General features: G+C 39.9%; 2 protein-coding genes across 7 annotated transcripts in view; one reads left to right on the forward strand and one right to left on the reverse strand.

The window, feature by feature from the left end:
- Positions 1 to 17,632, forward strand: part of Adss (adenylosuccinate synthetase) — a 28,666-nt gene extending 11,034 nt beyond the window's left edge. The window contains exons 3-11 of one of the 2 annotated variants that reach the window (XM_028310247.1): positions 5,808 to 5,941; positions 7,504 to 7,649; positions 8,589 to 8,794; positions 10,310 to 10,464; positions 10,984 to 11,011; positions 11,194 to 11,290; positions 12,557 to 12,683; positions 14,618 to 14,738; positions 15,270 to 17,632. In XM_028310247.1, the coding sequence (XP_028166048.1) occupies positions 5,808 to 5,941; positions 7,504 to 7,649; positions 8,589 to 8,794; positions 10,310 to 10,464; positions 10,984 to 11,011; positions 11,194 to 11,290; positions 12,557 to 12,683; positions 14,618 to 14,738; positions 15,270 to 15,322 (1,067 nt within the window). In that variant the 3' untranslated portion in view covers positions 15,323 to 17,632. Of the gene's footprint in view, positions 1 to 5,807; positions 5,942 to 7,503; positions 7,650 to 8,588; positions 8,795 to 10,309; positions 10,465 to 10,983; positions 11,109 to 11,193; positions 11,291 to 12,556; positions 12,684 to 14,617; positions 14,739 to 15,269 lie in introns of both variants that reach the window. The other variant, XM_028310246.1, reaches the window with a different exon arrangement.
- A 210-nt stretch (positions 17,633 to 17,842) lies between these two features.
- On the reverse strand, positions 17,843 to 25,785 carry Sgf11 (SAGA associated factor 11kDa). Of its 5 annotated transcripts, XM_028310285.1 has the most exons (6): positions 25,304 to 25,785; positions 22,617 to 22,800; positions 21,640 to 21,798; positions 20,836 to 21,037; positions 20,776 to 20,789; positions 20,655 to 20,673 (listed from the first exon to the last, which is right to left on the reverse strand). In XM_028310285.1, exons 1-6 carry the CDS (start codon positions 25,656 to 25,658, stop codon positions 20,670 to 20,672), a joined length of 918 nt encoding a protein of 305 aa, XP_028166086.1. In that variant the 5' UTR covers positions 25,659 to 25,785; the 3' UTR covers positions 20,655 to 20,669. The 5 variants fall into 5 exon arrangements, with proteins under 5 accessions (XP_028166082.1, XP_028166083.1, XP_028166084.1 ...); XM_028310281.1 differs by lacking the exons at positions 20,655 to 20,673; positions 20,776 to 20,789 and adding an exon at positions 17,843 to 19,163 and having other exon boundaries at positions 20,845 to 21,037; XM_028310282.1 differs by lacking the exons at positions 20,655 to 20,673; positions 20,776 to 20,789 and adding an exon at positions 17,843 to 19,163 and having other exon boundaries at positions 20,845 to 21,037; positions 21,640 to 21,789; positions 25,304 to 25,658.
- Positions 25,786 to 26,089: the final 304 nt, after the last annotated feature.

The raw sequence follows: 26,089 nt of genomic DNA on the forward strand, positions 1-26,089 counted from the left end.
CCCTTTTTTGTATGGAGTTTTGACGGATTCGATTTTCGATTCGATCAAGGTGCGTTTTGTCTAGGGGGGCTGTTTACTGTGTCAAATCGATGGCTCCTACGTATACTGGCGTAAGTGAAAAAAGTAAATTTTACAGGAGAGCCATTTTAGTGGCCAGAACAATATTTTTGGGTCATATCTTCTGACCTACTAAAACGAATTTAATGAAATTTCACATTTAGACTTAACATGTAATGCTTTTGCTACTGCTGTTATCAATTTTTATTTATTTATTTATTTTTATTTTATANCTCACAAAGTACAAACGACTGTTTGTGTTGGTCTCGATTTTCTTTTTGAAATTGTGATGTGATGATTTATGATTGATGAAGAGATGTGGTAACCATTAAATTTGACGTAGCCTAGAACATCTTATAAAAAAAAAAAAAATGGACGTGACTTCCATCGAAAATATTCACAAGGTACCTACAGTACTGTATCACGCGCACAAGTGATAGGTTGTCAACTGATCTCTGTCACGTTAGAAGTAATATGGTAGACGTCAGCAGTGTAACGGTGAGCCAGTGAATCGTGCATACGGCACTCATAAAGGTGATATACAAGTACAGCGTGAATCTGTGCTTGATTCTGAAAACAACTAAGAATCAGTATTGTCAGACAAACCGAAAAAAAAAATGTCGTTTACCTACTTAGGTCCCACTATAAAAAAGAACCTAATCGGTACACCTGTTTACTGTGTTAAATGTGAACTAGAGGACGGTACACAATTAAAGTCGTACCAACTCCATTTTGAAAGTCAAACCAAATTGTTTATGCAGTTGACACAGCGCTGTATCGTTGGTCAGATGTAGACATTATAGCGTCTGACAAATATGGTGATTGCATTGAATTTTAAGACATCAAATTATTATTCTTCTTGTTGTGTCCACAACAAAGCTATACAGTGTCAACCCAAAACTCCGCTTCAAGAGTAGTGTTGTCAATAGCATACATTAAATCTTCCCGCGTGCAGTTGATTGGGCACGCAGGGCACGACATCATGTGGTCCATCGACTGGAGAACACAACCACATTTTCACTCCCAAGTTTGATCACCATCCAGGAACCTTATTTATCCGATGGGAAGTTATTCCTTGGCACTTTGCCGTATTCCTTGAGTTTATGTATGCAACATCTTCACATCACAGCATTTTGTCACAGTCGCAGCACAAATACATTTCACATTATTTCAAGAAAGAAAGAAAAGTGTTGTAACTTTAATAACACGTCTAAAGCTGGCAAGCAACTACATAAATCGCTGATATTGTATAGATCATACCTACCTAAGTAGTGTAGTGTTGTATAATTTGTATAAATTACCTCAATGGTTATCACCAATCAGTCACCAAAGGTACAAAGACGTATAAAAGGCAGGATTGTAATAGTCATTTTGTATAGCCAGGGATAAAGCCGATATTATTATTAGCCATCATGTGGAACGATTATAAACAAGCGATTTTCATCACAATAACTATTATCGGAAAATGGCAGTTGTTCCTTGGCACTGATGTTCGTTTTGTATATTGAAAAATACAACTGATAACCACTTAGTAGCAGGGGTGCGATAATCACTATCATGCACAAAATGATTAATTATAGACCGGTGNTCAGTGTTTTATTTAAGACACCACAATAGCATATTTTAGGATAGCACTCCAATAAATGTGTTAGCCAAATGCATTAAATATGGCTTAATGTAATCGATTTTCTGAGCAATCCGCCACTTATTCAACTTAAAAATATAAACTAAGTTGGTTTCTTATGGCACTTAACCGATAATTTTAATTTTATTTTGCTTACGTTGAACGTTTTTGCGCTAAGATTTCGTACTGGGCAGGATTGATATGGCTTATGGCTTGTATTCATAAAACGACGTATGTTTGAAATGAAACTAAAATGTTTGTGACATATTTTTCGGTACCTATAATTACTGAGTTGACATTATTGGCGGGAATTCCCGTTACATAATCAGACACATTAAACTTTGTTATAAATGCATATAGGCTATGTATGAAAGACCGGACGCGTTAAATAAAATTTCCAAGTCTGTTTTTGTTATTTAGTAAGTACGTGGAACTGGTAGAACTGAGTCATTAATAACACCACCTACATAAACCTTAATGTAACTATGTATGAACCTAGTTAGTATGTACCTACCTACCTTCATACATTATGCTTCATTCATCATATATTTATTTATCAAAATGTCTCTAGTTATCTACTCATTTGAGTGAAAATATCTAAAATATCATTCCTGAAATAGGTACCAAATTATATAAAATTATTATTAGAAATATTATTATATCATCGCCCATATGGTTTAGAGTTTAGAAATTACTCTCCATATTTAATCTGCGCGGGATTTAGTGAGACCCTTTTCCAGAAATTAGTTTTAATAAAAGGATTAGTCATGAAAACATCATTATAATATTGTCTCTAAAATACTCATAATATTATGACAGAAAGTGACTAGCAGCGGTACTATCTTATGCATATTCAAATAAAAATAATAAATATATTTCATGGCATCTAGTAGGTAGAACCGTTTTGTGGGTGTTCTAGGTACTGACCGATAACGTAGTATTTGAATTCACGCCAAAAGCATGTGATAACAGTTTGTTACTATTACAGACACAATATTTTCGTTATTTGTCAAGATATTGCATTAATAATGAGCTAATATGTATTAAATTAGTTATGAAAGGACAATGGGCAAAATGGTACCCGGCTCCAATAGATATGTGTCTAGTATCGTTTGAAAGGTCTTACCAAGATGAACAACTTTTACTATGACCACCATCCTCAGATCTGGTTGTGTACGAAGATATACATACTTTATTGCAGAATTTTACCCGGCTCCAATAGTTATGTTTGTAGTGTCATTTGAATGGTCTTACCAAGACGAACAACATTTACTATGGCCACCAGCCTCAGATCTGGTTGTGTTCGAAGATAAAGATACTTTTTGTGTAACCTAAGTATCATACAGTATGAAGGGGGACGCGCTCGGGGCAGGGCACCGACAAGATGGTCGGACGCGGTGAGGAAGACGGTGGGCGGGAGTTTGCATCGTGCGGTCCACACAGCTTATGACCGCAGTCTGTGGAGGAACACTATCTGTGGTCGCGATCCTCATCAGTGAGAGACCGAGGAAGAAGAAGAAGAAGTATCATACGTGTCCATCGTATGGTACTTAGGTTATGCGAGGCAGGAAGCGTTTACTGCTCCAGCATACTTCCTTAACTCTATAATTATTGATGGGGATATTTGTGAAATAAATATTTTTATTTAGAAAAGTACTACCCCCTTATTAATAAAAAGTTACACCTAGGGAGAACTACCGATACTATGATAAATACCCTCAAATCATATAGTGGCAAAACGTTTCACAGATAGATAGTTTTTTTTTAATCGTATTACCAATAATTAGAGAGAAAATGATCATTCAGACAGTTGACTTAAGTATAGACTTTGAAGACTAATAACTTAAAAATTACTTGTTTCTTGCAGATTTTTTTTGTTGCACATTATAATTTGGAATGTTTACTTTCAAAATTCATCAGATTTAATGCGAAAAGAACATATTTAGTTTTTCACCCTCGGTAACATTTGTCATGGAATGACCCATTAATAGATTGTAGTCATAATACATACTCGTATACATGGATGATTGTGTTATACTTTCATTATAATACTTAGTGGAATTACTGCTTTCAAAACGTGAATTAGAACTGGCCCCATAGCAGACATTTTCCTACATCTAAAGGCCTTTTAAAATATATATTGGTCATGGCTATTGGAGCGGGTACCACTTTCCATACATTTGTGCCCATCATCCTTTAGGTACCGACATTCTGCAGTGTAGTAGTTATTAGTAATTTACTTTTATATTGGTTTCTTATTGGCAAATTCTTTTCGCTTTCATGCTACGGGACTATTCCCACCTCTCTTTCCCACCACTGCAACTCCTGTATAGCCAGGATCTAACAGCTTGACCGCCAATAAAAACCCAAACAATGAAGGTCAAGTTTGTCCCGGGGGAAAGTTAAACTGTCATTGGACCCGCAACGAAATTAATCAGAAGTACATAGGAGGAGTTCGAAGTTAAGGTTCGCTTTCGAGATAAGTATTTAAAGAAACACATGATATTTAAATTAACCAGTTAGCAAAGTAAACGAAAAGAACCATGACGTAAAACGTTTCCAAAGACAATGGAGTTGGTAATGCTAATTTTAAATTTACCTGCAAAATTAGTCTCAATGTTCAACGATAAGAAACTCAAACATCCATCGCGATTGCGTGCTTTGTTAGTTGACAAACATTTATTGCAATTGCTGTTACAAGTGAATGTCATGGAAAAAAGATATTTTCTTTGCCTAATTTGTGCCATGGTACGCGGTTACGGTTTTGGTACGCGCTGATATTAACCGTACCTTGAAAATTAAGTAAACAAGGTCGTAGTGTTTTACGGTGGAATGGATTTCCGTGTTTTGCAACCGATATAATCGATGGTAGCAGGGATGGGACCGAGGAACACAGGGTTGACCTTAAACTTGGGACTTGGCATCTGCACTGGGCTGGGCACTGACATTGAAAGCATTGCGCACGCATTTTTTTTGTAAAAGTAATTATTTTAATGCATTTATTTATCATGATCTACTGTCTTCTTTGACTGATTCTACCTGTCAAAATCGACTGCCACAGATAGGTAGAACTTGAACCGAAAATTAAAAAAACTGAACAGTTTCACTAGTTTACGGAGCTCAACGGTCAGAGCAGTCAAGTTTCCCCAGGCAGTTTAATTATTGCGGTTAAAAAGTTGAAGAAAGATTTAAATGGCTTCCCTCATCTAAACCTATATACAAAATATTAGTTAAAAGTTATCAGTGTCTTCTCTCGTCTGCTGGGTATAGTCCTTCATCATACCCCCTTTCTGGAGCCCTTCCTTAGACCTAGACAGTCCACTAATAATAAACCTTAGAATAACCTTTTTGAAAGCGATATTCCTCTGATAACCTCCATATCCCCTGAGGTTGAGTATCGTCATTGCTGTGTGCCAATGTCAAGACACGACACACCCCAATTTGGCGCGGGTCCAAAACGCGTAACAAATGTCATTCAGATGGCTGACAAGATATTCCCGTATTTTTTCACTGGCACGAAATTAAAACTTGTCTATACCTTGAGGTGTCGACATTCCATCTTCACAATGGTTTTTTACTCATTCATTTACTACACTATAGTTATGAAAGAAAACATTTTGTGTATTGCACATAACAGAACGAGTTCCTAGCAGGCAAATCAAAGAGCTAGGAAGGGACGCATTCTGTTTGGAAAAGGTTTTTATAGTTGTTCTATAAGCTAGTCCAAGGGAAAGTGAAACTGTGCTGTCATTGGACCCGTATCAAAATGAATCATCATAGGATTAAAAGTAGAAGTGAAGTAGTCAGAAAATATCTTTCAGTAGAAAGCTGACGTGGACTATCAAACGTACATTTGATCATAATATCGGCCAATAGTCAACTGCGTCTGCTACATGTATGCCTCAAAAAGTTATCAAAATAAAGGCCTGTAATTAGGATCACGCATGCCTCTTCTTTACACCTTATTGGTGTTTTCACACTTTTCTTTCTTTCAATCATAAATAACCCCATGTTCGATAAACGGGACTATTCCCACCTCTCGTTCCCACCGCTGCAACTCCTGTGCAGCCAGGATCTACAGGTCCATAGTCCATATACAGCGTGCTAATTCCACTTTCCTTTGCAGGCAACGGCGTGGTCATCCACCTGCCTGGTCTCTTCGAGGAGCTCAAGAAGAACGAGCTGAAGGGCATGCAGGGCTGGCAGGAAAGGCTCATCATCTCCGACAGGGCACACTTGGTTCTGGACTTGCATCAGCAGGTACTGAGTTCTTATTTAGCTGTAGAATAGTTAAAGGTTCTTTGATCTTTATGCTCGCCATGCTAATCTATGATTACAGCATCAAAAAGTTCGGGACACCCAAAGAGGCCGAAAAGTTCACAACACTACCTTATTCCGATAGTAACTGATTCTCTTCATAATTTGTTACGAAGAGAGCAAAAATGAAAAGCCCTATTGCGTTTGTTCGAAAGTCTGACATATTTATTTTTGTTTTTAATTTCTCTTTAATTCCTGTCCTTGACAGTAACAAAGACGTGTTGCGAACTTTTTGGCTACTTGGGTGTCACCTAATTGACGCTGACTGTACTTCTGACTGTACTAGTCGTTTGATGAATTATGTTTGCAGGTTGTACAATTGTTTCCACATCCATCTATGGTATATTTTGCGAATTAAGCATTAAGCAACTAAACTAAATGAGATAATGTGTTTTTTTAACTTTATTGATTTATAAATAGCGACTTTCAAAAGTCTTTTAATTTTACCACATACAAGTAGTTGTCAGTTAGTCATATTTAATAATAATTGCTTAATTTGGCACAATTATACAATTTGACCGATGCTAATTAAAACCAACAGTACATTCTGACGTCATATTGCATTACGATCTCTACATATTTACCAGCGCCAGACGAACGTTCAACAATGTCCGTTGTAATTACAAGCCACGGCGCACGTGTACACGTTACGCAATCAAACACTGATACACTGTTATCTATCATGCAAACTTTTGGCGATTTGATATGAGATGAAGTCATCTTTGACGAAAATTTAAAACCAGAAAAAGTTATATAATTGCGAAAAATTACGTTCCAAAAATGCCAGAGAGATTAAAACTCTCACGAACGAAAGGAGCCGGCTTTGATGAGTAGCCATAGATAGATTTTTGGTAATCGCTTCAGCACGCAGTTGCGAGCGCTATAAATCTTTTTTACCAATTTTAGTAGCATTTTATACTATAGGTACACAGCAAAATATTGTGTAATAGACAAGAACTGAACTTCGAACCGATAACATTAAATAACTCAGGTTCGTTCCTGAAACTGGGAGTAAACGTTTGTCATTGGTTCGCCAGCCATGATCTAGCTAGAACATTGGTTCCCAAACTTATTTGAGACGCGCCCCCTTTCGACCATACAAAAAATTCTGCGCCCCCCCTCCTCCAGTCAAGATTATTTATTGGTCGTATCGAGCAGTCTGAGGTGGAATTGTGTAAAGCAATCGTTATCATTTGACAGTTCATAACGTACGATTATTCTGTCAAACGCTTTGTTTAACTGACTTTATCGTTCTCTCAGCGGTCGCAGGTTTCTTACAGATGGCCCGCGCCCCCCTTGAAAGGTCTTTGCGCCCTCCTTGCCCCCCCCCCCTTTGGGAACCAATGATCTAGAATATTGTAAGTCTTTTATTCCAACTGTATCTGTATTTCTTCACCATAGCATATTTCAGTATTATTTGACTGAGTATACATCTAAAATTCCCAACCAATCGACTTTGAACCGATAATATTGACTCAGAGCTCAGGTTCGCTGCTGTTCCGCAGGTGGACGGCTTGCAAGAGGCGGAGAAGGGTAAGAACTCCCTCGGCACCACCAAGAAAGGCATCGGGCCGACCTACTCGTCGAAGGCATCCAGGAACGGCATCAGGATAGGCGACCTGATGGGGGATTTCAGCTTGTTTGAAGAAAAGTAAGTAATACAACTTGTTTTTACCCGATTTTTTTATGCTAGACAAAACAGGTATTTGAACGATTGCTGATTGCGCCAGAAGGAGGGTTTATTTATCATATTACATGGATCAGATTAAAAAAAGGTTAACTTACAACCTGGTCGAGTTAACTGCGCACATCGCTGGAATGCAACTCTACCTCGCACTCAACCGGCGTTCGCCCCGTTCGTACCAGAGCGTCGATGTGACGTCACGGCCGCGAGATGCGCAGTTAACTCGAACGGGTTGTAAGAACCTAACTATGTTATCCCCTGGCACACCTCAGTACGCCAATGACTGGACAAGCTTTTCTGAATTTTTGTAGAAGTAGGTATGTGCAAAAACGAGTGTGCGCTACCTATCTACTTATGTATACAAAATACGCACATAAATGAGAACAATGTTTTATCGGTGACATTATGTAAACGATACGAGTGGTAATTTGTCGAATAAAACTGTCATAAACCTCGCGGATGTTTCTCTTGCTCGTAATCGACATTTAATGAGTTTTTTAATTAACATATACATTTGAAATTAGTGAGTTCTCAGTTCAGTTCATATTAGTCTTTCTTAAATATTTTTTTCTCCTGGAAAAAACTACTTCCACAAAAAGATCAACGATTGAGTTTGATGTTTTCTACGATTAAAAGCAATACATTTTTTCAAACATTGATTGCGTCTTATCGTTTTTGCATTGTCTGGATATTAAATAAGATCAGAATTCATCTGAAATTATAATATTTACTCTGAAAACGAGAGATTCCATAACAAGAATGAGATTCCCTAAACTCTGTACTTTCAATCCTTACAACACATTCTGAGCCACGTCCAAATATCTTCAGTGTATAAATAAGTTTCTTCCATTTCCTATCTTTTTAATAAGGTTTAAAAGCAATCAATACTTTTTTCTCCACCATCAGGTTCCGCACGCTAGCCGAAAGCTACAAACGCATGTTCCCATCTCTAGAAGTGGATGTCGAAGCCGAGTTGAGCAGATACAAGGAATACGCCGACAAGATTCGTCCTCTAGTACGGGACACGGTGTCGTACCTCCACAAGGAGATTCAGAACGGCAGCCGGGTGCTGGTGGAAGGCGCTAACGCTGCTATGTTGGATATCGACTTTGGTAAGTGATAGTGAAAAAGCGTGTGACGTTCACAAGGTGGACTGACGACCTCATAAAGGTAGCAAGACGGCGCTGGATGCAGGTCGCTACCAACCTCCTCGGCCAAGGTGGACTGACGACCTCATAAAGGTAGCAAGACGGCGCTGGATGCAGGTCGCTACCAACCTCCTCGGCCAAGGTGGACTGACGACCTCATAAAGGTAGCAAGACGGCGCTGGATGCAGGTCGCTACCAACCTCCTCGGCCAAGGTGGACTGACGACCTCATAAAGGTAGCAAGACGGCGCTGGATGCAGGTCGCTACCAACCTCCTCGGCCAAGGTGGACTGACGACCTCATAAAGGTAGCAAGACGGCGCTGGATGCAGGTCGCTACCAACCTCCTCGGCCAAGGTGGACTGACGACCTCATAAAGGTAGCAAGACGGCGCTGGATGCAGGTCGCTACCAACCTCCTCGGCCAAGGTGGACTGACGACCTCATAAAGGTAGCAAGACGGCGCTGGATGCAGGTCGCTACCAACCTCCTCGGCCAAGGTGGACTGACGACCTCATAAAGGTAGCAAGACGGCGCTGGATGCAGGTCGCTACCAACCTCCTCGGCCAAGGTGGACTGACGACCTCATAAAGGTAGCAAGACGGCGCTGGATGCAGGTCGCTACCAACCTCCTCGGCCAAGGTGGACTGACGACCTCATAAAGGTAGCAAGTACCTCCCCTATTCTTCGCTGACGGCGGCGCGCGCATGTGTTCACGCGCACCGTTAGCGAAGAATAGGGGAGGTACTACTCCCCTGAAGCCAGTAATCGCTTGCTCAAACGGAGCGAGCCACAGTCTGGGCCGGAGCCGCGACAGAATTTCTAGGCCGTCCAGCTCGGATATAGTTCCGTCACAAGTCAGGTTTTAGTGAGTAGGCCCTGCCCATTCGGATCCTGCTTGATCTTATTCGCATATTAGTCGTCTTTTACGAAATTCACGGCAAGACCATGCGATCCAAGAAGGATTGGATCACACCTAAAATCGACTATAATCTTCTGTTGTATTGATTCGTTTAAGCTTCTTGTTGAAATCTCTAGATAAGCATTGTCTGGTAATCTTTGACGTAGCCACTCAAGGCCAAGAAAATGATTTGTTTTGTATGCTTGTATCAGTTTGGTTTATTTTTGTAATAAGTACATGAATCACGTGCGTTTGTTTGTAAAAGGTGCAGCATGAATCTATGATTTAGTTTATTATCATCTATCATCTTCTCAGTGAAATTATTTCGTTTTACTATTTTGTTTTGTTACTTAAGACGTTTGGAAATGGCCTAATCAGATGGAAAAAACATAGTCAAACTAATTAGACCATTTAGAAATGATAATTTTTATGGCTGACATAACATTGCGGCTTCGTAATTCGTAATCGAAACGTAATTTCGACGTCTGTTGATGTTCGGATAGTACAAACTTTGCGTTGTAAAACACTAGATGGCGCTAAATAAAGTATCCAAGACATATCATTACCGATCTTTTCCACAGGTACTTACCCGTACGTGACGTCATCGAACTGCAGCATCGGCGGCGTGTGCACCGGGCTAGGTCTCCCACCGAAGGTGATCGGAGACGTGCTCGGCGTCGTCAAGGCCTACACGACTCGTGTGGGCGATGGGCCTTTCCCTACCGAGCTAAATGACGTAAGTGATATTTCCAAGCGTGGGTATTGGAGGTTCGCCCTTATTTCAAGAGTGCGGCAGAGATGTATTAGTAAAGATACGTTACGATAGTAAAGATACGTCTCAATTCTCGAGATTGTTGACAAGTATGTCTACCTCGGACAAACTATCCAGCTAGGTAGGTCCAATTTCGAGAAGGAGGTCAATCGTCGAATCCAACTCGGCTGGGCAGCGTTCGGGAAACTACGCAACATCTTTTCGTCCAAAATACCTCAATGCCTGAAGACGAAAGTCAACAACCAATGTGTGTTACCATACCAGTAATGATTTATGGGATGGTATTTCCTAGAAATACAGGGTGGGCCAAAAATGTTTGCAAATAGCAACGCTTGATTTCTCAAAGTTTCGAGGTAGGAATGCGTGAGTGATCGGAAACTGTGCATAATTTCATGAATTTTTAGTCACGGGACACGTTTCACGGGACAACAGCGTGCATTTTGTGTATTTTTTTTTACTAAAGCAACTACCCTTAACTTACAGGAGACAGGACAGCTCCTTCAATCCCGAGGTCACGAGGTAGGCGTGACGACGAAGCGCGTGCGACGCTGCGGCTGGCTGGACCTCGTCGTAGTCAAGTACACCGCCGTCGTCAACGGATACACCTCGTAAGTTACCACTACCACCTCTAGCACCTTCGTGATAAGGTTGCAAGTCCCGTGCAGCCAGGGACCGGTCAGCTCCAATCACGAGGTCACGAGGTGGGCGTGACGACGAAGCGTGTGCGACGCTGCGGCTGGCTGGACCTCGTCGTAGTCAAGTACACCGCCGTCGTCAACGGATATACCTCGTAAGTTACCACTACCACCTCTAGCACCTTCGTGATAAGGTTGCGAGTCCCACGCAGCCAGGGACAGGTCTACTCCAATCAGGTCACGAGGTGAGCGTGACAACGAAGCGCGTGCGACGCTGCGGCTGGCTGGACCTCGTCGTAGTCAAGTACACCGCCGTCGTCAACGGATACACCTCGTAAGTTACCACTACCACCTCTAGCACCTTCGTGATAAGGTTGCGAGTCCCACGCAGCCAGGGACAGGTCTACTCCAATCGCGAGGTCACGAGGTGGGCGTGACGACGAAGCGCGTGCGACGCTGCGGCTGGCTGGACCTCGTCGTAGTCAAGTACACCGCCGTCGTCAACGGATACACCTCGTAAGTTTTTAGGGGCACCTCGTACATGCAGTCAACTTCAAATAGCTCCTGACACCCAAAGTAGTCAAAAAGTTCGCAACATGTCTTTGTTAAAGTTTAGGTCACTTTGGATGTCACAGATTACTTGACGCTCACTGTACTTACATAAGGAAGCTATTCCTGTGAAGCCTATAAGGGTCTATAGCTTCGCCAAAATTCCTCCAGTGCCAGGCCCGGTTTTCCTAAAAGAAATAGTAAATTACTACTCCCATCCCTCATAATCATATGATAAGACTCCATCTCCTGTGCAGTCATGATCTACAGCTTCCAAAGAGCTAGATTCTCCCATATAAAAGGGTCGTCCATTTATATCTATAGTTGTTAGATGTAGACTAACGTTAACAAGTTTTATTATTGGCAACGGCGGATCAAGGTCACGCGCCGCTTTTCTCGCGTTCAACGAAAAAAGTGTGTTTTCTAACTGAAGGTGAAAAATGTTGGTGAAATACTGAACTTAATAAATAAGGTTGCATAACATAAGAACTGCTGAAGAAGAGAACGTATTTTGTACAATTGAATCATATAAATATTTTTTTTATCGCAATTCCTTTTATCGATACTTGAAACATTTACTTTTTTACTAGCTTTCCGCCCGCGGCTTCACGCGCGTGGAATTTTGTCTGTCACAGAAAAACGTTATCGCGCGCGTCCCTGTTTCAAAAACCGGGATAAAAATTACTATCCTATGTCCTTTCCCGGGACCCAAACTATCTCTATGCCTTACATCAAAATCGCTTCAGTGGTTTAGGCCTGAATGAAAGCGTGACAGATAGACAGAGTTACTTTCGCATTTATAATATTAGTATAGAAGTATAGATTAGAAATTGCATCATTTCCGTCGCTCATTTTCACGTTTTTCGTTACAGGATATGTCTAACGAAACTAGACATTTTGGACACGCTAAAAGAAATCAAAATAGGCGTGGCCTACAAATTGAACGGCAAGAAGATTGATTACTTCCCCTCGTCAATGACGGAGCTGAGCAATGTTGAGGTAATGTTTTGTATTTTGTGAATGATGGTTTTTATTTTTATTGGTTATCTGTCAGTAAATTGATGTGGTATGTCGATATCTTTCAAGGCAATATAGCATTAGCAAGTCAATCAGCCTATAAATACCTTCTCGAATCATTAACCTGGAAATTCATTAAATTATAAGAGCTCTTTCAAATTAGACGAGCAAGAACGTCAGTCGTTTGTTTGCAAGGCCGCACACTAAATGTTGTCATTTTTATTTCAATGCAGTAGTCACACAAATTACCGCGTGCGGTCCTGCAATCGAATGACTGCAGCTAAAAACATGTTACATATTTGAAAGAGCTCTAATATTAAGTTCCCAAGTGTAATAAACAACGCTAAGCGTTCCCAGCTGTAACAGAACAACGCTGTACGTTCCCAGGCATCACCTGAATAAAACTTCATTCCCAGGGTGTATTTCCATTACCTTCATCAGTTGTGTGACATCGGAATAACTCGTTTCCAATACAAACAAATATGTTCATGCACACAAATGTTTGTACTGTGCGGGAATCGAACCCGCAACCTCCGGAATAGTAGTCCGTTTCGAAGCACTACACCAAACGGCCGACAAGCATTAGATTAACTAATAAATAATAAAATAACTTTATTGTGTCTTAATAACTCTCACATTAGATTTAGAGTAGGCGCACACTGTTGATTTTTAGTTGGCCGATAGTTGTGCCCGATTTTAAATTGTATGAGGAATCGGCCAAATCGAATCGGCGTAGTGTGCGCACTCCCATACATGCCCATACTGATTTGAAAATTATAAATAACTTGAAAAATCGAACTGCCTAACAGGAAGAGCAGTCGCCCGGCAAGCGGAAGGTCGTGGGTTCAATTCCCGCCTTAGGCAGTTCGATATTTTCAAGTTATTTATAATTTTCAAATTAGTTTGAGATGCGACTCTTAACGCTAAAAAATAAATAACTATGCCCATGTCGCAGGCAAATTGTATGATTCCGCATTTTACAAACGGCGTCGTCAGTTCACAAACGCTCGCTGCTCTATGAAATGCCGAAGGCAAAATGTAAATTGCCTGGGCACTTTATAATATGAAAAAAACATTTGATAGCCAATTCAATTGCCGTTTACAAAATGCCGCGGCAAATTAAAGTATTTAGTTCTTTTTCTTACCACGCGAGGCGCTGCTAATCAAAACAAGAAAAATGGCGTCGAGTCGTGGTGTTGTGATACAGAAAACAGTGCAAATTCTACGTATTCAAAGGACTTTTCACATAAAAAGACATTGATTATACTTAGTGAATTAAAAATATTTTACGATTCATAAATAGGAGCAGTGAAAAAGCTATGGAAAAATGAAATAGTTTTTGAGGTTATCCGGCACGTAAAAAACGCTAAGGTGACAATGGAATCTGGTGCTCGGACTGGTGGTGGACTGCTGCGGAATATTATTGGTTTAAAAAAATATTGTGTTGTCTTCTAGACTTCTTCTAGGTATAATTAAAATGTAAGAATTAAAGGACTGACTATCGAAACTTATTGTATGTCATAGTTTTACCTATAGGTACGTACGTCAATAGTTTAATTTAGTTTAGTGTTGTTTTTATTACGAAAATATTTTAATTACTTTAGGAGTAGCAAGTATCTTAGGTTTGTCTTACCTGAATAGATACCTACCTGATTTCTGAAATTAAGTCTGATTTGTCCAACATGTGTTTTATGATGGTCACCCTATTGCAACAATCATAGTCGAAATTTTATCAATTGAACGAGTCGCCAATTTGCCTTCGGCATTTCATAGAACAGCGAGCGTTTGTAAACTGACGACGCCGTTTGTAAAATGCGGAATCATACAATTTGCCTGCGACACCCATACTGATCAACTGCCCGACTAAACTATCGGCCGACGAAAAATCAACGGTCTACTCTAACTGTCATTGCCAGGTGGAGTACGTAACGATGCCGGGCTGGGCGTGCAGCATAGAGGAGGTGCGGCAGATGGACCGGCTGCCCGAAGCCGCGTGCGCCTACGTGAAGGCCATCGAGAACTTCCTGCAGATACCTGGTGGGTAGCTGGAGAAAACCTAAATTATAGCAGCACATTAGTTACTTATTTCATGATCATCATCAATCAAAGAACACCCACTGCTGTGTGCTAAGTGCGAGTTTACACCAAACGTGATCGCTAGCGACTGCGAAAAAAATTACATGAACTCTTATGACAGACTGTTCAACTAAAATGATCATAGATTTTTACGCACTCGCGAACAACGACGCGGATTCAATGCAAACTCGCACTAAGCACACTGGACAGATACCTCCCCAAGGATTTCCACAAGACCGTATCCAGGTGGTTCCCGAAACCTTCACCAGATCGTCGGTCCATTAGCAGTTGTTAAACGGCCATCAGTAACTTATTTACAAACTAGATTACAGATGTTTTTGTTTTTGCGTTCCACTCTTGTCATCTACTCCGACCTACTGACAATTTGTACGTCATAAAATTCCCTCCCTGTGGTTCCTGCTATACCTAGTAGTAGTGTTAACTCCCCCGTTGTGGATAAGTTTATTAATGGAATAATAATTTTCGTTCCAGTACAATACATCGGCGTGGGCCCCGGCCGTGACAGCATTATCAGCGCGGAATAACTTGCTGCGCGTACGCCGCTCACGCGCTGTCGTAGGGAAATACCCGGTTTGTACGAGATGTCGATAGAAATACACCCAGGGAGTCGATTCGTGTCATTCAAGAACTTTTCGTAAAGAATTTGAGCCAAAATCGATTGATTTGGTCGTCCTATTTAATTATAACAACGTTTCCTATTGGTAGCTGTGTATAGTCCGAATTTTAGTTCCCTCATTCGGATGGGTTTTTGAATTTATTTTTGAAGATAAAATTTAATAAGTGTGCCTGATACTGTTGTTGCACCAATAAATCATAATTATGTCATTTGTTTTTGAAATTATGACAAGTTACGTTTAAAAACATACTGTTGATATGTTGATACTATACTAGGTCAGCTAAGACCAGTCTTAATCGATATATCTTCAATAGTGATTTGTAAGAATGCTAAATAGAAATGGGAAAATGCCGTTTCGACTTTTAAGACGATTCGAAAACGGCTTTGCAAGTTTCTACTTCAATATCGAATCTATACCAGCGGTATTTCTTTACACCCAGTCAAGTTATGTCAATACTAGGTTGTTCTGTTCATTTACTAGATTTTGTATCTTCATCTACTCTTAAGCAATATCATAGATAACCGGTGCTTACTTTATGGTGAAATAGTCTATAAAATCTAATGCGATTTTTAAAGTAAATGACATCAGTATTTAATCTTTTTCATTGTCAATTATTTCAAACCAAGTTGTTTGATGTTTGGATGGTAAACTTTAATCGTTTTACTAATTTTTTTAATCTAATCAATTTATATTGTCCTATTGTTTGATATTTTTTGCTAGTATCTATGACATTATTTGTGTACCAACTCAGTGTACAAGTTTAATCTACTATTTACATTATATTTGCACTGACTCAATAGACTAAAGAGAATAAATTACAATACAAGGGTGCCTGGATGTTAAACTCATTGTTTGTTAGTTGGTGCTTAGTACAAATATTGTATAACACGGCCGATGCGTAGGTTAAAAAACTATAAACTGTTAATTATTATTAAAGCCTCTAGTATTGAAAGTTGCCTTCAGTATAGAGCGTGTAATCCGAACTGACAATATGGATATACATTCAATAGTAAAAACAAGGATTCGTTAAAATTATCTTTTGTGTATATCTACGTCATTGTAGGTAGTTCGAATTGCACAAACTATAAACTGAGGAATATATTCGCAGAGTTTCTGGAAATGTTTCGCCGAACATACAAAAGGCTACGTTGGATTTGTATTGCCAAGTGATATAATACGCCAGCAATAAATAGATATAACACTGACCACTGATAACACCAATTTTGGAAGATTTAATTTCGAATATACTATTTATAGTATTAAATGTTGACGTCAATGTTATATAGCTACTTCTATGCAAAGATATGTTTTGCTGTAAGAGGCAAATTTAGGAGAGGTAGTTGCATTTTGATGTGGAAAAATAAAAAATAAATGTTACGTGTCTATGCGCATACTGTGATGATTTATGGTTTTATTCGGACTTGATTTCATAATTTTAGTTTTGGTCTTAGATTTATCGTAGAAAATTGGACCACGTAACCTCAGTACAGGACAAGTTACTAGTAAATCATTACTTTATGCCAAATTGACACAGTGGCGGGCCACAGTTCTGAAGTTTAATAGTTTTACATAAACGCGACCTTACTTAGTTCTACGAGATAAAGGAATTCATTGCTTAAATCTTGTAGATTTGGAATAATCGCGTTTATGACAGTGTCAACCGACATTTTAAAGCCACGGGAACTTCTGGGAAAACGTAAATTCGCCAAAGTTTACAAGATTTCTATTGGTAATTGATTTGGTTTCCTAAAAATCCACTGGCTCTAAGATCTTGGTCTGTCTGTTATCTAGTATTATTATAAGTTTTCTCTTTCTTCTGTTCGATTGAAAGAGAATAGGTATAGATCCCCATTACTTGGCTAGTTTGACTGTACTTACCTATTTTACATTTAACTAAATAGAAACACCTTTTGCACAAACTCCTACGTTGTTTTGACAAATCATTTTTACTAACGCCTTTTGAACTACATGTTTGCTTTTTAATAATTTACAATGGACGAGTGTATGTTAATTTTGACGAACTTAAAACTGTTTAAAGACGCAAGTCTCATTCCAAAGATCTTTCGAGGAATATTGTAGGTAGTTCGTGCGTATTAGTTGTAACGTTGTTTCGCTTTTGCAAGTTCTGTGAGGTGTGTTTTGTGATATCTATATTATATTAATGTAAATATTTCAATCCAGTTACTATATGCCAATAAATGATGGTTTATTCTTTTATGTTGTGGTTTTATTTTAATTGCTTATGTGCGATTGCATATTATTATTATATTATCCAGGAACTTGGAAGTAAAATAAAAAACAAACTTCATGTCGTATACTTATATTTATTTCATTTATCATATCTCATACCACTACAATTCAGTCAATAATTACTCAATATTTTTATAGAACAATCATACGAATATCTCTGTCTTTATAAACATGAATTACTAACTATAAATCATTTGTTTGAGATCGCGTAAAAATAAACTTATTCTTGGTAATGTTTCTTAATATCTAATGCTAACCTAATAAAAAATATGAATTCTTTTAAGTTCCGAAAATGAAGATGGCTGACACATTTATTTCTATTCTATGAAAATCTGCTCTAATGCAGTTGTCGAGAATTAAGTAGTTTATTAAACATAAAGGAATATGATACAACATTGATATTATTAAACCATCTTTCAACTTTCAGAACTTCATCCATTATAGTGACGGACGATCCATTAAAGTGACAGTCACTTCAGAACGAAACTGAAGCGTAGGACATTCAAAAATTACAAATAAGATGCTAACAAAACTTCTGACGCCTGTGCTAAGGCTCGATTTATAAAGGTCAAATTTAGTCACCTGCTTCATGTGATTTAACTATACACTAGCGGTGGGAAATTATACTGGCAGTATCAAGATCTTTTAAATGTTAGCTAAAAATTAAAAACGTTACACACACAGCAGCAAAAAAGAACTTGCGACTCGGTCTGACAATAATGAAATATAAATTGTACTATTACCACAATACCTAATACAATAACATATAACATACATAATACACACATTAATGACCAAGCAGTTACATTCGGCAGGTGGCTAAAATTTTCCAACGTCAATAAAAGCGCGCCGTTATGATGACTGACATTCTTCAAAGCAGAAAAAATATTTCCCTTCCAAAATATTTTTTAATTTGATACAATTTGGCGTATTCAAAGAATATCTAACTACAAAATATCACGATTCCTTAAATACAAGTCATTATTTGAATGGCGTTCACTATAGTGCCAGAGATTAAAATATGTCGTGCCACCGGCTTACGTAATTTGTACGTAAGAGAGATATCTCGTGAATGTAATTTTCCAGAGCAATCATTTAAGTAAATATACCCCAAATTTCTTATACAACTTCGGTGGAAAAACACTATCTAATCAGACAAACTTTAGACTGAATGTTTTATTTTTGCGTAAAAATGATATCTTAGTGTATGTATTATGTAAATAAGACTAATATAAAACAATTAACAAATTGGATTGGTAGTTTTATGGCCTTTCCTGTTCTCAATATCGTCTGGAAAAAAACACTCACTGTATTAGAGCTGGCTTCTCGCTCGAGATGGTCAAAATGGGGCTACTAGATGCTAATAATATGAACCTTTCAGAATAGAAATAGTTCATTACAGTACTTAACGTTTTTTCCAATCCCCACCACTATAGTCCATTCGGTTGTTTCTGCCTCCTTAGTCTCTGTTGGCTGGTTCCTTGTTCCTCTTGTTGATCTGGGAAACAAAATATTTTTTTATTTATAAAACTTCAGAGAAAGTATATTTCGGAATTTATTATGAGAGAAACATTTGCTTCAGGACCCCAGTTGGATAAAACAAAGTCTCAGTAGAGTCATGAGAGGTAGTAATCCTGGGAGATTTGAATTTACCCTAAGGGAGTCGCAGTAGATCTACGAGTATGATACACTGTAGTCCTAAAAGTCCCAATTGTCTTAGTGCATCCATGAGAGACTTGTTGCTTTGAAAGATTTGCAGGTATCCGAAGGCAGTCGCAGTGGACTAAGATATGAAGTTCCCTCTAGAGCAGGGTTTCCCAATTTTTTTTGCCAAGGAACCCTAATAATTGATTATACTTTTCCTAGCGGAACCCCCGTATACTCCGCCCGCACGCCCTGCCCCTCCCTTGTGCGTAAACAAGTCGGTGCGAGCGAACAACGTCGGTCACGAAACGTGGGATAATATTTTTTACGGAACCCTTGCGGCCTTTCCACGGAACCCCAGGGTTCCGCGGACCACCATTCGGGAACCGCTGCTCTAGAGGCCCAGTGGTCTCACTCAGACGTAATTGTCCCGAGTTTTGCGGCAAGATTGCTGGGAGTTGCAGTGGAACTGTTAGAGACGCAGTTGCTCCTGTGGATCCATGAGACGGAGTTGCCCCAGTTTGCAATGTAAGTGGGAGTCAAAGCGGATCTGTTAGTTTCAGTAGCTCCTGTGGACCCATGAGAGATGCAGTTGCCCCAATGGACTCAAAGAGTAACGCACTTGCCTCACTGTCCACTGCCGGATCTACCATTATGACTTTTGGGCTTCAGCCCAGGGCCCTGTGGATTCAAGGGCCCCAGCTAAGTCAATTCAAGTCAAAAAAATATTTTACGGTCTCATTTTTTTCTATACTTTGAGTAATTAGGTGGGGCTTCTAATGCCAGTTTTCACCATCAATCCCTAATTTTTAAGTGACCCCTATGGTAACACAAAATGAATTTTGTTGTCATAGGGATCACTTAAAAATTAGGGAATGATGGTGAAAACGGGCATAAGTAGTATAGCCCAGGGCCCCCTAAACTTACGGTCCGGCCCTGACTGTGCCCCACTGACCCGGCTCACCTTGGGCGGCGCGCGGTGGCGGTCGCGCTTGCGGCTGGACGACGAGCAAGAGGACGAGGGGCTGGAGTCGGGCGGCGAGCCCGCCTCGTCCTGCTGGCTCACTGTGCCCCACTGACCCGGCTCACTGTGCCCCACTGACCCGGCTCACTGTGCCCCACTGACCCGGCTCACCTTGGGCGGCGCGCGGTGGCGGTTGCGCTTGCGGCTGGACGACGAGCAGGAGGACGAGGGGCTGGAGTCAGGCGGCGAGCCCGCCTCGTCGGCCGCCGCGCCCTGCTGGCTCACTGTGCCCCACTGACCCGGCTCACTGTGCCCCACTGACCCGGCTCACTGTGCCCCACTGACCCGGCTCACTGTGCCCCACTGACCCGGCTCACTGTGCCCCACTGACCCGGCTCACCTTGGGCGGCGCGCGGTGGCGGTCGCGCTTGCGGCTGGACGACGAGCAAGAGGACGAGGGGCTGGAGTCGGGCGGCGAGCCCGCCTCGTCCTGCTGGCTCACTGTGCCCCACTGACCCGGCTCACTGTGCCCCACTGACCCGGCTCACTGTGCCCCACTGACCCGGCTCACCTTGGGCGGCGCGCGGTGGCGGTCGCGCTTGCGGCTGGACGACGAGCAAGAGGACGAGGGGCTGGAGTCGGGCGGCGAGCCCGCCTCGTCGGCCGCCGCGCCCATGCTCGCCGACTCCGGCGTGGATGGTTCTAATACTGCGTTGCGGAGCGCGCGCCGCTGCTCCTCTGTGTGTTGCGGGCAGCGGGTGGACCTGGATAGACACATTTATTATAAACCCTCAGAGCTCGGAGTGGCTTTGTGTAGTGCTACCATGTTGGAGTTGGAGCGTAAGAAGGAAAAGACCACGAAGATTACCACGGATTTATTTTAGAACATACAGCACACAGAGATTACATGAGATCGAGTGATCGATCCAGAGATCTGGAAGCCTTACATTGACAGCGGAGTGCCAAATTCAAATTATTAAATTCTTGCGTATAACCAAAAAGTTTCTAACTTTCCAACAGGTTATAGATCATACACAGGAGTTGCAGATTGGGAACAGTCTGGCTTCTTGTTTTGCAAGAATTTTGTTCTTGTTTTATAAATACAATCATGCTGGCATTTCACGATATGCCATTTCGAAAGCTTCATCTATAACCCTATAATCTAAGATGAGCCTGAACAAAAACAAAATAAACACAGAAATAATGTTACCATGTTTCAACTCTCAAACGATGCAGATTTGGACTTTATCCCAAGTAAATAAAATGATAATAAAAGAGAGAAGATGAAATTGCGTGCGTTTAACTTTTCTACTGTAAGACATTCAATAACGGTTAAATAAAAAGTAAATGTAAATTGTAACTTTACCTCGTGCACAATTTCTTAGTGTGCTCAGAAACCACTCCACAAATCTGAAGGAGAAGATTCTTCTTCTCGTTGGCCGTCATCGTCTCGTAGGTGGCGCCGCCGTCGTTCCCGTCGGCGGTCGCGTTCCCGTTGTTGTTTCGGCTGTTGCCACTGGAATGCCAAGTTATCGCAGCCAAGAATTAATTAAATGCTGTAACATATTCTGAGAATTAAAATAAAACAAAGGTATTGATGAGACAATGTTAAAAGAAGAACGAACAAACAACATAATATTGAACGAACATGGTACTCAATACTCAATAGTTTATTGCTTCCATAATGTTTACAAAAGGTGTTATTGTTATTGGTACAAGATGAGTCTTATAAACTCTATCCAAAAGTGGATAAGGATTTTATTTTTTCTCTTTTATTCTATCTGCGATCAGCCATCAGCCTTTATCAGATTAATAATGACAGTTCCAGCTCTGCACATACCATGATGTGTCACTTCGATACTTTTACAATAACTCTTCGGATTTAAAGAGATTGAGTAAAAGATGAGTTTATAAACTTTAGTTCCAAGTTCTGCTACATTATGCCTGAAAACCTACATTTTTTACATGAAAATTTAGTGAGCATCCAGTTGTAAAGCCCGGTCTGTGAGCACGTAGAATTTTGTCCAATGACCCCAAGCTACCCATCCTTATCGCTCGCGCGTAATTATGTTGCTGTCGCGCTCGCACACTCACTGCGGGCGCCCGTCGCAAAGTCGCGACAGCAATATCATTACGCGCGAGCGATAAGGATGGGTAGCTTGGGGTCATTGGACAAAATTCTACGTGCTCACAGACCAGACTATTGCAATGGATAACCAAAGTATGTCTAAAACCACAACATTCAGATAAAAGTGAATAATTTTGGGCTAAGAGATTAAGTCAGTGGTCGTATGAACTGTATATCCCTAAAAATCACTAATACTAAACTATTCAGATACATACTTATGAAGTTTCGGCTTCCTATTGTTGTTTTTGATCCTGCGCTTGCGCCTCTCGTTCTGGATGGAGCCGCCAGCCCAGTCCGCGTCGTCCTCATCGTCGCTCAGAAGCCCAGCGTACGAGGTCGGCTCGCGGCTGTTTGAAGCGATGCGGCGCGACGCGATACGGGAGCTGTTACGCCCCATTCCTGGTACATTATTATTTTTATTATTACAGCTTTATAAATCCACAGTTATTACAGTTTTATTTAAAATTAATTATTTCTCTTGATTGTGGCCCCACTTGGGTAAAAGCCTCCTCCATCATTTTGATGGAGGGTGGTGGTCTACTTCCCCCACGGTGACCAGCCGTATTGGGAGAGAGTTTTTGTCGTATAAGATGTTGTTGTCGTTTACTGTAGTTAAATTTTCGTTTCCGGTGTGATGAGTTGCATTGGTTGTATTAGTTCCTGGTTTCGTTTGAAGCAGAGTTCGGTCTAGCTCGAAACATAAAGTTTATAAATATTTATTTATTTTCTACCTTTTGCCTGCGGCTTCACCCGCGTAAAATTTTGTTTGTCACAGATCGTCATAAATTACAGCCTGTTATTCTGAGTTATAAACAATAATACTGTAAAGTTTCATCAAAATCCGTTGAGTAGTTTTTGTGTGATAGTCTAAGATCCCGCTATACAACGACCTTCACCGAGATGCTTATTTGATGAAACATATTTTATATTCAATTTAACATGTCAATAATTATATTGCTCAAGGGTTGCCTAATAAATTTCAGTCCAGGATATGATTAATTAATCTTTTAAAAAAGATTTTTTTTTTTAATATTTCATCGGTTTGACTATTAAACAAACTCCATACCAATCGAAAGTATGAAGCCCATAGAATATGCAAACGTTAGGTTGCCTATTCTTTTCCAGTCATAACTCTCGGGTTGCCAGGTATAAACAGGTAAATTGATAGAGCATTTTGCATCGGTCTGATAATTTAATCAAATTTAAATGAAAATAAAGATTATTTCATTATGAACACGGTGGTATAGGGTTGCCTGCGAAAAATCAGTCCTGAATGACGGTTGTCGAATTTTGTAAAGTGAAATTAAAACTGATAGGTAACATTTTTCGAGTAGTTGGCAACATTTGGGAAAGACGAGTTGTATGAGGCGTTTGTGTGTCTTGTCAAGAGGTGTCGCTTGGGTGAAGAAATTTCTCCAGTGTTGCCATGCTTTGGGAGATTTGGTCCAGAAATGTCGAAAGTGGAAATAACCACTTCCGGTCAAAAATTTGGATGACGCCTCCTGCAAAAGGGTCGTACAAATGACATTTGACCATTTTCATCTCGATCACCTGGCAACACTGGCAGCTACGGGGAAAAGTATTTTTGTTCGACATGGGTGTCTTTAAAGTTAAGGACGGACAGAAGGAGATATGGCAGAAAAAATCCAAAAATGGGGTTTGAAACATCAGAAATCTGAAACTTTTTACAAAATGACCGCTCACTCGGTCGCCATCTTGATTTTCTGAATTTTCGGATTTTTCCCATAATTTGGGTCGTATAACCGACCAAACCCCATTTTTGGATTTTTTCTGCCATATCTCCTTCTGTCCGTCCTTAACTTTAAAGACACCCATGTCGAAAAAAAATACTTTTCCCCGTAGCTGCCAGTGTTGCCAGGTGATCGAGATGAAAATGGTCAAATGTCATTTGTACGACCCTTTTGCAGGAGGCGTCATCCAAATTTTTGACCGGAAGTCGTTATTTCCACTTTCGACATTTTTGGAACAAATCTCCCAAAGCATGGCAACACTGGAGAAATTTCTTCACCCAAGCGACACCTCTTGACAAGACACACAAACGCCTCATACAACTCGTCTTTCCCAAATATTGCCAGTTACTCGAAAAATGTTACCTTTCAGTTTTAATTTCACTTTACAAAATTCGACAACCGTCATTCAGGACTGATTTTTCGCAGGCAACCCTATACCATCGTGTTCATAAAGAAATAATCTTTATTTTCATTTAAATTTGATTAAATTATCAGACCGATGCAAAATGCTCTATCAATTTACCTGTTTATACCTGGCAACCCGAGAGTTATGACTGGAAAAGAATAGGCAACCTAACGTTTGCATATTCTATGGGCTTCATACTTTCGATTGGTATGGAGTTTGTTTAATAGTCAAACCGATGAAATATTAAAAAAAAAATCTTTTTTTAATTATTAATTAATCATATCCTGGACTGAAATTTATTAGGCAACCCTTAAGCAATATAATTATTGACATGTTAAATTGAATATAAAATATGTTTCATCAAATAAGCATCTCGATGAAGGTCGTTGTATAGCGGGATCTTATACTATGAAAGAGTAACAAACATGTTCACATCCAGACATCCATACAAACTTTCGCATTTATAATATTAGTAGGACTTAAAGGCACAACCACAGAATACATTTCAATACAATTACTATGATAACTAACTTATGTTTTAGTATAGTGATTAATTAAGAATGCATCTACTAACACTTTTGAATGGTCTTTTTCTTTGTTATGCACTAGGTTCAGGTTTAGCTTAGAATGACATAAACACAAATATTTTTTTATCAGTAACAACAGCTGATATCATGGCCACCATTTTGTACCTACCTAAATCTAAACATACTGATCAGCTGATTTAGAAAAGACAAAGACATACCCATGCATTTCTCTAAATGTGGTGCGAATCGCGTGGCTGAAACCGGACGCTCGCAGTTAGGACATGAACAGTTACTATCCGGCGTCTTCTTCAAAATGGAAAATCCAAATACATCGCATTCTGGAGAATTCACTATCTTGAACCCTTCCTCATCTTCTTTTTCGCCTTCAAGTAATTCCGTCAGACCCGTTTTCAGCCCGTGGTGGAACTCAAACAAAAACCCCACGGTAACATCATCCAAAAGACTCTCGTAAATAAAATTTGTTGCCTCTTCAGCCGCACCTTCATCTTGCATTATTTCGAAGAATTTACAGTTTAAATCGTTCATACTCAACTCACTTGAAATAGGATTCATTTTGTATAAGTAGGATACACTAAGTTCTAAATAAAATAAAATAAATTAATAATTTTACAGTAATGAAAAAGCGATTAGACCGAATGAAAGGAAGAAAAATAACACGCGCAACACGCGCATGACGTTCTATTTTGACATTAGTGATGCATATAATTTTCCTTTTAGCGAAGCATTAAAGATTATGACCCAAGCGAGCTCAGTTAAAAATTATTCGATTACCGCAATTATGACAACACTATGATTGATTTGACATCTCTATAAAAATGGCGGGAAGCTTTAAAAAGTTTTTTTTTAGTTTTGATATGAAAATAATTTTACAGTTTACTTTCAATTTTACTTTATCATTATTGCACAAATAACATTTTTTTATATTTTTTTGCAGTTTATGTAAGATTGATTACATAAAATTCTTGTCATTAAAAAAATTATGT

This window comes from Ostrinia furnacalis, unplaced genomic scaffold (assembly GCF_004193835.3).
Source record: "Ostrinia furnacalis isolate ACB-3 unplaced genomic scaffold, ASM419383v2 OfSCF2997, whole genome shotgun sequence".
NCBI classification, from domain to species: domain Eukaryota; kingdom Metazoa; phylum Arthropoda; class Insecta; order Lepidoptera; family Crambidae; genus Ostrinia; species Ostrinia furnacalis.

Excerpts from the sequence above, each read along its gene's own strand:
- Sgf11 (XM_028310281.1), bottom strand. The coding sequence starts at position 25,658 with ATGAATCCTATTTCAAGTGAGTTGAGTATGAACGATTTAAACTGTAAA. Across the intron at positions 21,799-22,616 it reads AGGAAGCCGAAACTTCATAA|GCATTCCAGTGGCAACAGCC; the intron begins GTATGTATCTGA and ends TGCGATAACTTG. Across the intron at positions 21,038-21,639 it reads ACTAAGAAATTGTGCACGAG|GTCCACCCGCTGCCCGCAAC; the intron begins GTAAAGTTACAA and ends GTGTCTATCCAG.